The sequence below is a fragment of the Narcine bancroftii genome, chromosome 1 (genome assembly GCF_036971445.1).
Source record: "Narcine bancroftii isolate sNarBan1 chromosome 1, sNarBan1.hap1, whole genome shotgun sequence".
Classification (NCBI taxonomy): domain Eukaryota; kingdom Metazoa; phylum Chordata; class Chondrichthyes; order Torpediniformes; family Narcinidae; genus Narcine; species Narcine bancroftii.
Window position 1 is genome coordinate 323,081,126 of NC_091469.1, and position 18,084 is coordinate 323,099,209.

At 48.1% G+C, this 18,084-nt stretch overlaps 1 protein-coding gene across 1 annotated transcript in view; it reads right to left on the bottom strand.

The window, feature by feature from the left end:
- Positions 1–10,596, bottom strand: part of LOC138747760 (acidic amino acid decarboxylase GADL1-like) — a 65,885-nt gene extending 55,289 nt beyond the window's left edge. The window contains exon 1 of the mRNA XM_069907316.1: positions 10,407–10,596. Coding sequence (XP_069763417.1) covers positions 10,407–10,461 — 55 coding nt within the window. The 5' untranslated portion in view covers positions 10,462–10,596. The remainder of the gene's footprint in view (positions 1–10,406) is intronic.
- Between the last annotated feature and the right edge of the window lie 7,488 nt (positions 10,597–18,084).

Below are 18,084 nucleotides of genomic sequence, written 5' to 3' on the forward strand. Positions count from 1 at the left end.
AGGGGACACTTTTAACAGGACCATGAGGCTAACTAGTGAGGCCAGATCGAACCTGGGTATGGTGGATCGACCATATTTCACAGGCTTTCGCGAGGATCGAGCTCAGAAAGGTGGACCTGGAGATCAAGTCAGACACCAGTGGCTAAGGTTGGAGAGCCATGAATCTAAAGGTCCCTGCTGGGGGCAAATGGATGGACATAGAGCTCAGGGAGGCCTCTAAATCAGTCATTAATTATTTGGAAATGCTAACGGGGTTTCTAGTCTTTCTGTGTGAGGGAAGCTAACATTCATGTACTGCTGAGGTTGGATAACACTTCAGCTGTGGCCTACCTCAATAATATGGGTTAGCCATTAATAACAAGTTAGCCATTGAGACCTGGCACTGGTTTATTCAGAGGAGCATTTGGGTTACTGCTGCCTACCTGCCGGGTCAGATCAACATACAGGCGGACCTGATGATGCCACTGGATGGACTCAGGTTAAGAAATATTTTAAACTGCTAGTAGACACCTTTGGCATGCCGGAGATCGATTTGTTTGTATCCAGGCTTAATGCCCAGTTTCCGAGGTTCATGTCCTGGCTGCCAGATTCCCAAGCGGAGGCCATTAATGCCTTTACCCTAGTCTGGTCAAAATTGAACTTTTATGCGTTTCCCCCACTTGCCTTGGTGATGAAGTGTCTGAATAAGATACAGGAAGGCGGTGCCTCGGGATTGCTGGTAGTGCCAAATTGGCCTTCCCAATGTTGGTTCCCCATATTCCTTAGGCTCATGGTGGGATCTCCATTGATATTTATGAAAAGCAGAGGTCTGCTAACCCAACCGGTGTCAAAGATATCTCATCCGTTGTCTCACTTAAGTCTGTTAGATTGCAGGATTGGAGAGCGAGGATCGACATAAACGCTCTGCAGCCTAGAACTCTGGACATCCTGTGGGCATCTTGGAGAAAATCTACTCAGAAACAGTATGTCTCCTATGTGGGGAAATGGAAAAAGTACAGTGCACAAATAGGACTGAATGAACAGTCAGCCTCTATCGGGGGCGTTCTGAGTTTTTTAACCGATTATGTTCTAAGTGAAGGGGACCAGCTACAGCGCGATGAATGCAGCAAAGAGTGCGTTGGCTGCTTTCCTGATGCTCCAGGACTCTGAACACAAGAAGATGAGCCACCCCCTGATCAAAAGAGTTATGAAAGGAGTGTTCCACTTGTGTCCTCCAGTACCCCAATATAAGGATATTTGGGACGTAAAGATATTTTGGACTATCTAAGGCTACTATCACCAACTTCCAGTTTGGACTTATGTAGCCTGTCCCATAAGCTAATAATTCTGATGGCCTTGACATTGGCCCAGAGAGTACAAACTTTGTCACACATTCATATGGACTATATTCAAGTTACAGATATTTTGAAAAATAACAGGCAAGGGAGAATTGGGACAGAATTTTCATTGTATGCTTATGGGGAAGATGAAGTTGGATTGTTTAAAAAGATATGTTGTACATACAAAACATATTAGACTCAATGAGAAATACCTCTTTATATGCTATATGAAACTGCATCAGCAGGCCTCCTCCCCAAACAATGGCCAGATGGCAGCGGGAGGCAAGAGTGGCCGAAGTGGATATTTCTCCGTTTGGGTCCCATTCAACTAGAGTGGCAGCAATCTCGGCAGCCAATCCCTATTATTATCACATTATCTCTATATGAGATATCCTCCAGCAGGCGGGATGGGGCAATGAGAGAACCTTTAATAGGTTCTACAATAAACCTTTAAACTCAAAGGGGAAGAGTTTCACGGCTTCCATCTTACACGCGGCAGACTGAATAAAGCCGTGGGAAGGGGGACCTATTGAACTGATTATGGTCGGTCGGACCACCCGAAGGGGATAAACCACTGAGCTACAAACTCTCATGTTGGCGAACCAATGTACATTGCGAAGAATAGTGAAGAGTTAAACGAGCACTTGCCTGTGCGAAGTTTGATGATTATTATTCGAGCGATGGAAGTTGGTGAGTCAACGTGCCCACCTCTCCCTCCCCTCTTTTTTCTCGTTTATGGATAAAGTTGTTTTGGTTGCAATAAACATGATCAGTCACAGGTTCGTGTTATGGTTGGTTCATTTAATTTAGCACATTTAAGGGATGGAATCTCACGTTGATTCACCAACTCCAATCGCTCGAATAATAATCATCAAACTTCGCACAGGTAAGTGCTCGTTTAACTCTTCATTTATTACTAAACTGTCATTAATTATAATAAATTAATTAACAAAAGTGACTTTTATTGTACATTACTGATATTAATTGATTCACCCAATCGGTCTTGCATATTTGATATACCTATTAAAATGGTCCTTGCAAACCTTCCTGCTACTTGGGATTGACAGAGGCTGATCCAGGATTTGCCCCGAGGACGGAGATCATCCGAGGAAGAAGGAGCGGGAGTTCGACCGAGAGGAGCGGGAGTTCGACCGAGAGGAGCGGGAGTTCGACCGAGAGGAGCGGGAGTTCGACCGAGAGGAGCGGGAGTTCGACCGAGAGGAGCGGGAGTTCGACCGAGAGGAGCGGGAGTTCGACCGAGAGGAGCGGGAGTTCGACCGAGAGGAGCGGGAGTTCGACCGAGAGGAGCGGGAGTTCGACCGAGAGGAGCGGGAGTTCGACCGAGAGGAGCGGGAGTTCGACCGAGAGGAGCGGGAGTTCGACCGAGAGGAGCGGGAGTTCGACCGAGAGGAGCGGGAGTTCGACCGAGAGGAGCGGGAGTTCGACCGAGAGGAGCGGGAGTTCGACCGAGAGGAGCGGGAGTTCGACCGAGAGGAGCGGGAGTTCGACCGAGAGGAGCGGGAGTTCGACCGAGAGGAGCGGGAGTTCGACCGAGAGGAGCGGGAGTTCGACCGAGAGGAGCGGGAGTTCGACCGAGAGGAGCGGGAGTTCGACCGCGGGAGTTCGACCGAGAGGAGCGGGAGTTCGACCGAGAGGAGCGGGAGTTCGACCGAGAGGAGCGGGAATTCGACTGAGAGGAGATTAAGTATTAGAATAAGAAGTATAATAAGGTTTGCTGGTATTCAATGATCTCCTGAAGTTCTGCTCGACTTCCATTAGGGAGTCAGGGAGGAATTTTTCCCAAAGTTTTTCCTGCTGTCACTCTCCTCCCCAACCCGCCTGAGTCACACTGCCTTCTCTCTGTCCTCCCCACCAGAGTTGCGCTGCCGTCTATCTCTTCCCTCACCAGCCCAAGTCATGCTGCCATCTCTCTCTCCCCCTCACCTGCCCGAGTCGTGTTGCCGTGTCTCCCCCCCGCCCACCCGAGTCACACTGCCGTCTCTCTCCCCCCCCCGCCCAACCGAGTCGCACTGCTCTCTCTCTCTCTCTCTCTCTCTCTCTCTCTCTCTCTCTCTCTCTCTCTCTCTCTCTCTCTCTCTCTCTCTCTCTCTCTCTCTCTCTCTCTCTCTCCCCCCCCCCCCTCCGCTCCCCCACCCCACTGTTGTACCTGCACCAGGAATAAAATGCCAGCTTTTGGAGCTTTCCAGATTTTAGATGTCCAGATAAAGGATTCTGTACCTGTACCTGGGAGGCAGGAGAAGGGTAGATGGGTAACATTCAGGAGAGGGAAAGGTGGGCAGTGCAGAAGGGAAAGGGGGGCAGTGCAGAGTATCCCTGTGGACATTAATAAATATATCATTTTGGATACAGTTGAGGGGGACGACCTACCAGGCACAAGCCACGACGATCAGGTCTCTTGCAGTCTGATTCTGTGGCTAAAAAGGGAAGGGACGTGAAGAGGTGAGCTTCCATAGTTGGGGGTGGGGGTGGAATCAAGAGGTTCTATGGAGGAAATTGAGTATCCCAAATGATATATTGCCTCCCTGGTGCCAGGGTTCAAAATATCTCACATTGAGTTCACAGCATTCTCAGGAGGGAGGGTGACCTACCAGATGTGGTAGTCCATATAGGGGCCAACGACGTGGGTAGGAAGGGTGAGGAGGTCCTGAAAGGAGAGTTGAGGGAATTAGACACAAGGTTGAGAGGACCTCCAGGATAGTGATCTCTGGATTGCTACTGTGCCATGTGCTTGTGAGCTTAGAAATAGGAGGATAATGCAGCTCAATACGTGGCTGGAGACATGGTATAGGTGGGAAGGCTTCAGGTTTGTAGATCATTGGGCTCTTCCAGGGAAGGTGAAACCTGTTCTGATGAGATAATTTGCAACTGAACTGGAGGAAGACAAATATACTTGTGAGCAGGTTTACTAATGCTGCTCCAGTGGGTTTAAACTAGATTGGCAGGGGGAGGGAAACCAGAGTGCAAAGAGTGAGGTGGAGGATGATAAAGGTCATGCAAGGATTGCATGTATAGATAGAAATCAAAGGTTTGTAAGTGATAGAAATGTTCTTGGGGGTATTTATTTAATATTTCAATGTAAGGAGTATTGACAGAAAGGCAGATGAGCTTAGGGCGTGGATTGGCACGTGGGAATATGACATCATTGCTATTAGTGAGACTTGATTGCTCCGGGGTTCCACATGATAGGGGGGGGGGGAAATGAAGGGGGGGGGATGTGGCATTGCTAGTCAGGGAAAATATCTCAGCTGTGCTGAGACAGGACAGCCCAGACAGCTTGTCTACAGAGGCTATATGGGTTGAGCTGAGGAACGGGAAAGGTGTGACCACACCGATAGGGTTGCATTATAGACCACCCAATGGTCAGAGAGAATTGGAGGAGCAAATCTGCAGAGAGGTAGCAGACCAATGTGAGAAACAGAAAGTTGTGATAGTAGGAGATTTTAACTTTCCAAATATTGACTGGGACTCCCATACTTTAAAAGAGAAGGATGGTTTGGAGTTTGTCAAAAGTGTTCAGATATATAATAGGTACCAATGAGAGAGGATGCGATACTTGATCTCCTTTTAGGGAACTAGACAGGTCAGGTAACAAAAGTACGTGCAGGCAAACATACTGGGTCCAGTGACCATAATGTCATTTGTTTCAAGTTAATTATGTATAAGGATAGGTCTTGGTCCTCGAGTTGAGATTCTAAATTGGAGAAAGGCCAATTTTGTGGAAATGAGAAAGGATCGAGGAAGAGTGGATTGGGATAAGTTGTTTTCTGGAAAGGACGTGTTCATAAGTGGAAGGCCTTCAAAGGCAAAAATTTTGAGAGTGCCGGGTTTGCATGTTCCTGTCAGGATTAACGTTAACAGGCATAGGGAACCTTGGTTTTCAAGGGATACTAGTGATCTGGTTAAGAAGAAGTGAGAGGTGTATAGTAGGTATAGCTAACAAGGAGCTAATGGGATACTAGAAGAGTATATAAAATGTAAGAAAATATTTAGGAAGGCAAAAAGGAGACACGAGGTTGCTTTGGCAGATAATATGAAGGCAAACCCGAAGGGGTTCTACAATTATGTTAAAAGAGATAAAATTGGCCCCTAAGAAGATCAGAGTGCTTGTCTATGTGTGAAACCTCATAAGATAAGGGAGATCTTAAATTTTTTTTTGCATCATTATTTACTCAGGAAGCAGGCATAGTGTATATAAGGAAGGAAGGGAAACATAGAGATTAAAGAGGAGGAGGTGCTTGCTGTCTTACAGTGAATAAAGGTAGATAAATCCCCTGGGCCAGACATAATATTCCCTCGAAACTTGAGGGAGACTAGTGTAGAAATTGCAGAGGGCCTGGCAAAAATATTTGAAGCATCCTTATCCATGGGTGAAGTGTTGGAGGGTAGTTCATGTTGTTCTGTTGTTTAAAAAGTAAACGATGAAATTACAGGCTGGTGAGCCTGACGACAGTTGTAGGTAAATTATTGGACGGTATTCCAAGAGATCAGGTATACAAGTATTTGGACAGCCATAGGCTGATTAAGGACGTGTGTGGTAGGTCATGTTTAACGACCCTTATAGAGTTTTTCAAGGAGGTTACCAAAAGCATAGATGAAGCTGTGGATGTTGTCTACATGGACTTTAATAAGGTCTTTTACATGGTCCCATCTGGACAGAAGGTTCAGACACTAGATATCCATGGAAAAGTTATAAACTGGATTCAAAATTGGCTGAATGGGGGAAGAGAGTGATAGTGGATGATTGCTTCTCAGACTGGAGGCCTCAGGATCGGTGCTGGGTCCTTTGTTGTCTTTATCAATGATCTTGATGATAATGTGGGAAATTGGATCAGCAAGTTTGCTGTAGTGTTCTATGATTCTATGGTTAGATCAGTTGTTACTTATTTAAAATGCTATTTTTCAGATTTTTTTTAAATCAATTTCTACCACTATTTCAATTCCTGTCCCTCTCTGCTCATCTTGACAACAAACGAAAGAAGCCTTTCTAATTCTCCCCATTTCCCTAGCTGGGATTTTTTAAACCATCATCAAGGAAGGCTCCTTTTAATTTTTCAAATAGCAAGTTGAACCTTGATTTTCCTTCTCACATTAAATCAGATTGCAGTTCTTCCCATCCAAAGTTGATAAGGAGACCACAATCAGTTTAAAAGCTGCAGGCAGATCCATAGAGTCCTCCCATTACTGTGCACTGAGAGGCTTACACTGAAGGGAAGCTCCTCAACCAACCAGAGTGGGCAGGGGAGGGAGAAATGCCAAGGTAATAGTTATGGTAACGGGCTATTAAGAATGTAAAATGTACAATGATAAAAATGTATCGCTATGAATGTAAAAAGGCTGGTACAGTTTTCTTGTAAAAGTATTGTAAATAATTTATTGCAAATTTATTGTGAATAATTTTTTTTTGATTACTCCCTCTGAAAACTCCCCCGAACCCCCACCCCCTCTCTTTTCGAACAATGTCCCCTGCTATTTGCTATAGGAGGGGGAGTGCTCTGTCCATTCTATCAATGCCTCAATAATCTTATATACAGGTCTCCCCGCTATCTGAAAGAAGAGTGTTGCTATGAAACCCTTCGTAAGCCAAAAAGCTTAAAAAGAAGCAACTACCATTCATTTAAATGGAAAGATTTTTTGAGTGGTCCCAGACCACAATTTGGGCTTTATTTTACCCACAAAGCAGAGTGGGAGTTTGTCGGCACAGCACCGTCTCATTCCACCAAAGTGGCCAGCGAAAATCATCAACCAGTCATGAGGAAGCCGAGGGGGAGGGGGGAAGTGGTCTGGGCAGGGGGGGAGTGGTCTGGGCGGGGGGGAGTGGTCTGGGCGGGGGGGAGTGGTCTGGGCGGGGGGGAGTGGTCTGGGCGGGGGGGAGTGGTCTGGGCAGGGGGGGAGTGGTCTGGGCAGGGGGGGAGTGGTCTGGGCAGGGGGGGAGTGGTCTGGGCAGGGGGGAGTGGTCTGGGCAGGGGGGAGTGGTCTGGGCAGGGGGGGAGTGGTCTGGGCAGGGGGGGAGTGGTCTGGGCAGGGGGGGAGTGGTCTGGGCAGGGGGGGAGTGGTCTGGGCAGGGGGGAGTGGTCTGGGCAGGGGGGGAGTGGTCTGGGCAGGGGGGGAGTGGTCTGGGCAGGGGGGAGTGGTCTGGGCAGGGGGGGAGTGGTCTGGGCAGGGGGGAGTGGTCTGGGCAGGGGGGAGTGGTCTGGGCAGGGGGAGAGGTCTGGGCAGGGGGAGTGGTCTGGGCAGGGGGGAGTGGTCTGGGCAGGGGGGAGTGGTCTGGGCAGGGGGGAGTGGTCTGGGCAGGGGGGAGTGGTCTGGGCAGGGGGGAGTGGTCTGGGCAGGGGGGAGTGGTCTGGGCAGGGGGGAGTGGTCTGGGCAGGGGGGAGTGGTCTGGGCAGGGGGGAGTGGTCTGGGCAGGGGGGAGTGGTCTGGGCAGGGGGGAGTGGTCTGGGCAGGGGGAGTGGTCTGGGCAGGGGGGAGTGGTCTGGGCAGGGGGGAGTGGTCTGGGCAGGGGGGAGTGGTCTGGGCAGGGGGGAGTGGTCTGGGCAGGGGGGAGTGGTCTGGGCAGGGGGGAGTGGTCTGGGCAGGGGGGAGTGGTCTGGGCAGGGGGGAGTGGTCTGGGCAGGGGGGAGTGGTCTGGGCAGGGGGGAGTGGTCTGGGCAGGGGGGGAGTGGTCTGGGCAGGGGGGAGTGGTCTGGGCAGGGGGGAGTGGTCTGGGCAGGGGGGAGTGGTCTGGGCAGGGGGGAGTGGTCTGGGCAGGGGGGAGTGGTCTGGGCAGGGGGAGTGGTCTGGGCAGGGGGAATGGTCTGGGCAGGGGGAGTGGTCTGGGCAGGGGGGAGTGGTCTGGGCAGGGGGGAGTGGTCTGGGCAGGGGGGAGTGGTCTGGGCAGGGGGGAGTGGTCTGGGCAGGGGGGAGTGGTCTGGGCAGGGGGGAGTGGTCTGGGCAGGGGGGAGTGGTCTGGGCAGGGGGGAGTGGTCTGGGCAGGGGGGAGTGGTCTGGGCAGGGGGGAGTGGTCTGGGCAGGGGGGAGTGGTCTGGGCAGGGGGGAGTGGTCTGGGCAGGGGGGAGTGGTCTGGGCAGGGGGGAGTGGTCTGGGCAGGGGGGAGTGGTCTGGGCAGGGGGGAGTGGTCTGGGCAGGGGGGAGTGGTCTGGGCAGGGGGGAGTGGTCTGGGCAGGGGGGAGTGGTCTGGGCAGGGGGGAGTGGTCTGGGCAGGGGGAGTGGTCTGGGCAGGGGGAGTGGTCTGGGCAGGGGGAGTGGTCTGGGCAGGGGGAGTGGTCTGGGCAGGGGGAGTGGTCTGGGCAGGGGGAGTGGTCTGGGCAGGGGGGAGTGGTCTGGGCAGGGGGAGTGGTCTGGGCAGGGGGGAGTGGTCTGGGCAGGGGGGAGTGGTCTGGGCAGGGGGGAGTGGTCTGGGCAGGGGGGAGTGGTCTGGGCAGGGGGGAGTGGTCTGGGCAGGGGGGAGTGGTCTGGGCAGGGGGGAGTGGTCTGGGCAGGGGGGAGTGGTCTGGGCAGGGGGGAGTGGACTGGGCAGGGGGGAGTGGACTGGGCAGGGGGGAGTGGTCTGGGCAGGGGGGAGTGGTCTGGGCAGGGGGGAGTGGTCTGGGCAGGGGGGAGTGGTCTGGGCAGGGGGGAGTGGTCTGGGCAGGGGGGAGTGGTCTGGGCAGGGGGGAGTGGTCTGGGCAGGGGGGAGTGGTCTGGGCAGGGGGGAGTGGTCTGGGCAGGGGGGAGTGGTCTGGGCAGGGGGGAGTGGTCTGGGCAGGGGGGAGTGGTCTGGGCAGGGGGGAGTGGTCTGGGCAGGGGGGAGTGGTCTGGGCAGGGGGGAGTGGTCTGGGCAGGGGGGAGTGGTCTGGGCAGGGGGGAGTGGTCTGGGCAGGGGGGAGTGGTCTGGGCAGGGGGGAGTGGTCTGGGCAGGGGGGAGTGGTCTGGGCAGGGGGGAGTGGTCTGGGCAGGGGGGAGTGGTCTGGGCAGGGGGGAGTGGTCTGGGCAGGGGGGAGTGGTCTGGGCAGGGGGGAGTGGTCTGGGCAGGGGGGAGTGGTCTGGGCAGGGGGGAGTGGTCTGGGCAGGGGGGAGTGGTCTGGGCAGGGGGGAGTGGTCTGGGCAGGGGGGAGTGGTCTGGGCAGGGGGGAGTGGTCTGGGCAGGGGGGAGTGGTCTGGGCAGGGGGGAGTGGTCTGGGCAGGGGGGAGTGGTCTGGGCAGGGGGGAGTGGTCTGGGCAGGGGGGAGTGGTCTGGGCAGGGGGGAGTGGTCTGGGCAGGGGGGAGTGGTCTGGGCAGGGGGGAGTGGTCTGGGCAGGGGGAGTGGTCTGGGCAGGGGGGAGTGGTCTGGGCAGGGGCGGGTCTGGCCAATGAGAGGGTGTTGGGGGTATGGGAGAGATCTGGGTAGTGTCGGCGGGAGAAGTGGGGTGAGACCCGTGCAGAGGGGCCCGTGAAAAGCCGGGGTCTCTTCAGATAGTCTCCCATCCCACCTGCTGCGCTTTGTCATGCCTTCCCCCTGCTTTTAACGCCGCTACAAAAGGGGGCCAGCACGTGGTCGACGGCCCGAACGATCCACTCCCCCCCCCCCCCCCCCCACCCACCCCCTTGCGGACGCGCCGAAGGCGGAGCGGCTGCCTGCCCAGGGAAGACGAGCAGCGCGCCCTGATTCCCGTGAGATAACGCAGGGAGAGGCGGGGAGTCTCGCTGGGGCCGGAGGAGGGAGGAGGGGGGGGGGGGGTAACGATCCATCAGCCAAGTCGCCCCCCCCCCTTCAAGGTGCGAGCCATTACTTCCATCCCCATTCACACTGGCCGCTGGAACGCCAACAGGGATAGATAGGAGCGGGCGCTCTCCCCGCGTTGCACCGCTCTCCTCCCCACTCCTCCAACGCCATGCGGGCGCTGCATCACCTCCCCACCCCCTCCGCTCCGAGTTCGGACGTCCAGCATCCGCAGAATGGTCTCGCTGCGCCAAACAACTGGAGCAGGATAAAATCGCCCCCCTCCCCCGGCTGGAAGAGAGCTTGTGTTGCATTGCCACCTGTAACAGAGCGGGGGGTTGGGAAGGGGAGAAGCAAGGCTTGCAGCGGGCTTCGCACATGCACCTACCCGCAGTGGGACCGGGCTGGTCCATCCTGAGGATGCCGGTTCTCGCGTCTCCCATCGCGGCGGATGCCCTTTGCTCGTGATTTCCCTCCCCCCTCCTCGTCTGGACTCGGTCGCTCACAAAAGGGAAGCGACCAAAAAAACACTGATGAAGGAAGAGGAGGAGGAGGGGTAATAAAGAGAGGAGGAGGAGGAGGTCTCAAAGGAAGCAGCAACTGGGGCTGACAGCAGCTTTGACGTCAGAATGGGAAAGTACAGTCTTGCGAGCGACTGGGTTAGTGGAAAAGTACTGAGCCTCAGAGTGTGTGGCTGGATAACATATAGAGGGAGCGTATGGAAAAATACAGAATGCGATGCACTGGATACATTACATGTAAACTTATATTTGTCTCCAGTTATACAAAACACCCAGTGGAGAAATACTGAATGCTGGGCAAGGTTGGAATACCAGTGCATGTTTTTTTTTAAAAAAAGGATCTGGTGTGCATATTTCACATGCAATTGTGTAGAAAATCTGCAGGGAAATTGGGGTATTATGTGAGCATCTAAAAATATTTATTTAATCATCGGGTATTAGGTGATGGAAAAGAACAGACCTAAAGATGTGTCTGGGTCTTGGTGAAACAAAAATGTTTTTTTTCCCTCTCTACAATTTCAGTAACATAGTGCGGAAACAAACACGTCCATTTGTCAACTAAGAGCTAGTGATTAAAAGGTCCGAGCTACCTGGAATCCTACAGGCCTGGAAAGTACTGCTTCACGTGTGCCTACGAAACATTGGGGAGGGCGGGTTGGTAGTTGTAGGTTCATTGGGATATTTGGGCAACACCGGTTCGTGGTGGGTGGGAAGGGCCTGTCAACTGTGCAGTGTACCTAATTTTTTTTTTAATTACATGAATCTACAGAAACATTCTACATTCACTAAATCTGTACATTCAGATCCATTGTTCAAGCACTGAGATGCATCTTTGCAACACACAGAAGATGTAGAATAGTCCTGCCCCTTTGGCCCACAGTGTTGTGCTGATATAACCTACTCTACCAACTGCCTAGAAAAGTGGTTCTCAACCATTTTCTTTCCACTCCCATACCACACTAAGTAATCCCTGTGCCATCAGTGCTCAGTGATGAGTAAGGAATTGCTTCAGGTGAGATGTGAGTGGGAAGGGAAGGTTGAGAACCACTGCTCTAGACCCAATTATTACTGAAATAATTTGCTTGAGAAAAATTGTCATTGGCCCATTTCCTTTGGAGTTAGGCATCCATGCACATAATGAGTCAATAAGGTAGGATTAAAACAATGGTGTTCAAACTTTTGCTTTCCACCTACATCCCACCTTAAGCAATCCTTTACATCACCGAGCACTGATAGCATAGGGAATAATTAAAGTGGTATGTGAATGGAAAGAAAAAGGTTGAGAACCGCTGGCCTAGAATTTCCCTACTGCACAACCCTCCATTTCTCTCAAATCGTTGTACCTATCTAATAGGCTCTTGATTCTATTGTACCTACCTCCACTGCTGTTGCCAACACTACATTCCACGCACCCACCTCTCTGTGTGAAGAGCATACCTTTTACATACCCCTGTATTTACTCCCAAGCACCTTAAAATTATGCCCCCTCATGTGGGTCATTTCAACCCTGGAGAAAAGCCTCTGGCTAACGACACAATCAACATCTCTCATCATCTGATACACCTCTGACAGGTCACTCCTCACCCTCCGTCACTCAAAGGAGAAATGACCAAGTTCATGCAACCTATCCTCAAAGCTTACTTTCTATCCAGGCATCATGCTGGTAAATCTTCTCTGCATCCTCTCTATAGCATCTTTCCTGTAATGACGTTACCAGAACTGAACACCATATTCCAAGTAGGGTCTAACCAAGGTCTTACATAGCTGTAACATTACCTCACGGCTCTTGAACTCAACCCCATGATTAATGAACATCAACACACCATACACTTTTTTTAACAACACCATCAAGGCGTATACCAAATAGAAAAGTTCTAGAGTTCACATACTGTATTTATTTATAAACATGCACGTGTAAATCTAATGAAGGGTACACAAAGACTGTCTATCCAAATGAATATGGAAAATTACTGACAGAACAATTTTATATATATATATATATATATTTTTTTTTAATATATATATATATATTTATATATATTCAATGGAAGTGTATCAAATCTCACTTACCAATCAATAAATAACCCCATTAAAATACCACTGGGGTGCACTTTTGTCCATGCAGATAAAAATAAGCAAATCTACTTATCTTGAAAATCTTTGGGAAGAATGTCTTCAGTAGCTTTTTTGATTTCCAACATCATCAATGATAAGTTAGAGAGAGAGAGAGAGAGAGAGAGACTGCCTTTTGCCTGTCTTCCAAAGTTTTGGAAACCCAGTTTAGTCTACTTTCATGCATTCATAAAACCTGACTTCCTGTTATCATTTGTTTGTGCATTTTATGCCAAGGTATGTTTTTAATGTTGGATGCACAATGGGTCTTACTATATGAATCAATAGGCCCTTTCAAACCGACGTGTAAAATGGGGTTAACCAGGCAATTTGCACGGTTAGCTCTCCAGTTACACGGCAGCTTCAAAGGGTCCAACCGGGTCCCTGACCAACCTCAATAAACTTATCTAGGTCTGATTTAAAAAGGAAACTGGTTGACTCGCTTATTCCAGTGATGTCAATGCTTTTATGTGTGCGTCACTCGATAGCCAGCAGCTGAACATTCAGCAGTACTTCCGGTGAGTGCGTGACACGTCATTGCAGGGGCAGGATCCCCCCCCCCCCACTTAAATTGGCAGGTTGGCAATTTAATGGGTAGATGCCCCTGTGATTTGAAAGGTGCTTCCAGTAAACATACCTGGGTCCCAGGAGGGCAACCCAAGTGCTGCTATTTGAAAGGGGACAGTGATTCTCAACTTTTTTCTTTCTACTCACATCCCACTTTAAGTAATCCCTAGGCCAGGGGTGCTCTGTGATTAGTAAGGGATTGTTTAAGGTGGGATGTGGGTGGGAAGGGAAGGTTGAGAACCACTGCTCTAGACCCAATTGTTACTGAAATATTTTGCTTGAGAAAAATTGTCATTGGACCATTTCCTTTGGAGTTCTGAAACTGTGCACATAATGAGTCATTGAGGTATGATTAAAGCAGTGATTTTTAAACATTTCCTTCCCACCCACATCCCTCCTTAAGCAATCCCTTACTAATCAGAGAGCATCGATGGCATAGGGATTCCTTAAACTGGTATGTGAGTGGAAAGAAAAAGGTTGAGAATCACACACTATAATTTACAATTTGGCTCTTTTTTTTAATAATCCACTTTTTCTTTGAACTATTGGAATTGAATTCATAATTTTACGCAATATGATTTGCCACTCAAGGTAAATCATCTCACAAATATTTGCCCAACATGAGAATAAATTTGTGATGGAAATGTATTATTTTTGTGTCAAGTTGTTCAACTTAAAGAGAAGCAATGTCCTTGCACTGTTTTAATATCCTGCACTCTGTAACACTACACCCTGCACTCTTTGACTTACTGTAACATTACACCCTGCACTTTTGTTTTATTTTTGCACTCTTTGCTGTACTTGAGTCTAGATTTATTTGTCTGGAAAGCATGCAAAACCAGGATTTTTATTGTATCTCCACACACATGACAATAAACCATTCAATTAAATTCTTTGTTCTAACCAGATCATCCATTTATGAAATGCAATTCCATTTGACTGTAGAATAGATATAATACATCACAACAAGGGTGGAATATGCAGCCTTTAAGTTGGGTTCAACTTCTAATTCTTTGCCTCAATAAAATTATATCCAGAGATCTCTTATTTCAACTGGCCTAATCCGGTCATTGAGTTGCTGTCCACAAATTATGCCACTGAGGATTTAATAGAATATTTAATGGTCTCATACGTGATGGAAAAGCAGGGACTGGAAACTAAACAAAAATAATAGAAACACCCAGTAGGCTTGGCAGCAGCTGCGAAGATAGGAGCAAAGTTGGGCAATATTTAATCAAGCTTTAATTCCAAACTTGATGTATTTGCTTCTATAATCCACAAAAGGATGCTGAACAATTATTAATTAATGCTTAGCTTAGAGTATTATTTAAAACAAATTGCATCATTTAGTAATGACATTTCTAACTTAGGAAAAATCAAAATCAGAACACTAAAACTCAGAAAAGATATCAGAAGAAATTGTTTTATTCAGAGGGATGTAAATGTAAATACCACATAGAATTCTACAGTACAGGCCTTTTGGCTCACAGTGTTGTGCCAACCTAATAACCTAACAATTGCTTAGAATTTCCCAACTGCAGAACCCTCCATTTTTTTTTCCAGCCTCATGTACCTATCAAATAGTCTCCTCCAAGTGTTTCCATCACTGTTGCCGGCAGCACATTCCATGCACCCACCACTCTTTGTGGGAAGCATTTACCTCTTTCATCCTCCCAAGCTCCTCAAAACTAGACTCCCTTGGAGTCACCACTTCAGCCCTGGTTAAAAAGCCACGATCAATACTTATCGTCTTTATAAGGTCACCTCCTCAACCACTCCAAAGAGAAAAGATCAAATTCACCCAACTTCGCTTCATACTGCATGTTCTTCAATTCAGACAGCTTTCTCATAAATCTCCCCTGTTCCTCTCTGTAGCATCCACATCCTTTAGTGAAGTGACCAGAACTAAACACAATATTTTTAGACGGGTCTGACTAAGATCTTATACAGCTGCCACAATAGTTGAATCAAAAACAGATATGTTTTTCAAGTGATGCTAAGCAAGCACACGAGAATGAAATAGAGGATATTGACTTACCTATTTTGTTGGGAGGTAGAGAATTGGAGTAGGTTTTGATAGGGAACTGATCAATTACTCAGACATCAGGAACTGAGTTACAGGACAAGGTGAAACAGGTTAGGACTTTATTCCCTGGAGCATAGAAGAATGAGGGGAGATTCAATAGAGGTATTTAAAATGATTTAATTTTTTAAAAATTTAAACATACAGCATGGTAACAGGCCATTTCTGCCCACAAGTCCGTGCCTCCCAATTTATACCCCATTAAGCTGCACCCCCTGGTACATTTTGAATGGTGGGAGAAAACTGGAGCCAATGGAGGAAACCCACGCAGATACGGGGAGAACGTACATACTCTTTACAGACAGCGTGGGATTCCAACTCCGGTCCAGTTCTGATTCCTGGCACTGTAAAGGCATTGCGCTAACTGCTATGAACAGAGTCAATGTAGATAGGCCTTTTCCACTGAGGGTAGGTGAGATACAAACTAGAGGATGTGGCTTAAAAGTGAAAGGGGAAAAGTTTGGGGCAGTAGTTTTCAAACTTTTTCTTTCCACACACATATCACCTTAAGTAATCTCTGTGCCATCGGTGCTCTGTGATTAGTAAGGGATTGCTTAAGGTGGCATGTGAGTGGAAAGAAAAAGTTTGAAAACCACTCTTTTAATTAACTTGTTATGTGCACGGTTTCATAAAGGAAATGGGCCAATGACAATTTTTCTCAAGCAAAATATTTCAGTAACAATTGGGTCTAGAGCAGTGGTTCTCAACCTTCTCTTCCCATTCACATCCCACCTTTAGCAATCCCTTACTAATCACAAAGCACCGATGGCATAAGGATTACTTAAAGTCGTATGTGAATGGAAAGTAAAAATTTGAAAACTACTGGTGTATGGGGAACTTTACAGAGTGTGGTTGGAGCGTGGAATGAGCTGCCAGCTGAGGTGGTGAACATCGGCTCAATTTTAACATTTAAGTGGAATTTGAACATTTACATAGATGAGAGAGGTGTGGAGGGGCTATGGACTGGTTGTAGGTCAAGGGACCAAGCAAAAAAAATGGTTTGGCACAGACTAGAAGGGCCAAAGGGGCCTGTTTCTCTGCCGTAATGTTCTATGGTTTGCAATTGACCTAATTTAACCTGAAGCTTCTCAGTCTATCTTCTGTAAGGAGATACTTGTGGAAGATTGTGTGAAATCGTAGCAAGCAACAAGGAGATTTCGTTACCATGCCATTATGTAACCAGATATCAGGAATTAAGGGTACTAGGGGCTAGAATGCAATAATGAGTAACAAGGGATCTAAAGAATACTGTTCAAAATTCCGTGCATCGCAGTACATTGCACCTTAATTTGGGCAAAATGCTAATATTGTTGACATTGGTTCCCCAACAACTGCACCTGGACTCTCCTCATCCTTTTAAGTAACACAAGTTCTGTTGATTTTCACCTCATGGATATGGAAGCTCTCGAACAAATCCACAGTCTGAATACAGGCAGATCACCTGCATGTTGACAGACAGACAATGCATGCACCACTTTCTTTCCAATGACTGGTTGGTTTCCACAGCAAACGTGTTGATGTCTATGCCCATGATGGCCAAGGTTTTACTATTTCCTCTGAAAGTTGATGTGTTGATCTTTTAATCTCCCACATTTGCTTAGGCGTGGTTTTTTTTTCAAATAAAAGCTTCAAATACTTAAACCATCCCTTTGCTGGCGATGATTTCCAAGAAAGGGCACAGTTGAAAAGAGGTAAATGATAGCTCTTTGCAGCAATTTAAATCTGCAGTGTGGAAGTTTCTTTGCACAGATCCAAAACCTGCCACTTTACGTACAACCATCACAGTGAGGTGCACTGAATGCACATTGCCTTGTTTGTGGGAAAACTATTGTAACCTTTATTCCTTCCTGCATATATCAATATGGCTGGAAATAGCAGTTTCAGTGCAGTGTTGCCCAGCTATCAGGAAAACTTCCAAAGTTTTCAAAAAACAATTTTTTTTTAAGCTACAAGTCCAAAGCAATCCAAAAACAATCAGGATCTTAACAGTTAGGAAGAAACTAGCTAGGGTAGAAGCAGGTTTTACCTGAGGAAATCAAAACCTGGGGTCCATAAAAATAAGACAACTATTGCCAAATTTAATACAGAACTGGATGTTCATAAAGTAAGCAAGGGAAAAAAAAAATCTTACAGGAAATAAACCCAGAAAACAGTAAAGTGAGAGAAGGGTTATAAGCAACATCAAAAATCCAGTAGAGATGAAATGAACTGACTCAGTATATAAAAGCAAAAGACAAAAATTTCTGTTTATTTTTATTAAGTGACATTGTTTAACGGGTTTGATGTATCTTATAGATTGAACTTTAAATAAATGGGAAGGGGGATGAGGGATGGGGAAAAAAGGGGAGAAAATGACACTGTATATATTCAAGAGAAAAAATGTCTGTATACATTTTGGTCAGTATGGTTTATAGTGTGAAAAAAAAATTAAAATAAAAAAAAATTCAGTAGAGAACAGATGGGTCAAATGGCATGGTTCAGTTCAATGACCATAATGATCTTTATTCAGACAGGTACACAACTCTAAAAAGACATCTTCGAGTTATTCAGAAAATTAGATTTTGCTTCCTGCCGGGAGGGATGGGGGAGCTCGCTTTGAGCAAGAGATTCCATCAGCCTTCAGCTCATCTCGTGCGAAGATCCCACATTGTTCTGAGTGTGTCGCTGCATGGCCACATCATGAGGAGTTGGACATGAAGTCAGCTCTTCGCCTTTACCCCAACCAAAGTGCAGATCTTGTTCCAATGGAAAATTCAATTCAATAGAGGTGTTCCCCATTATAT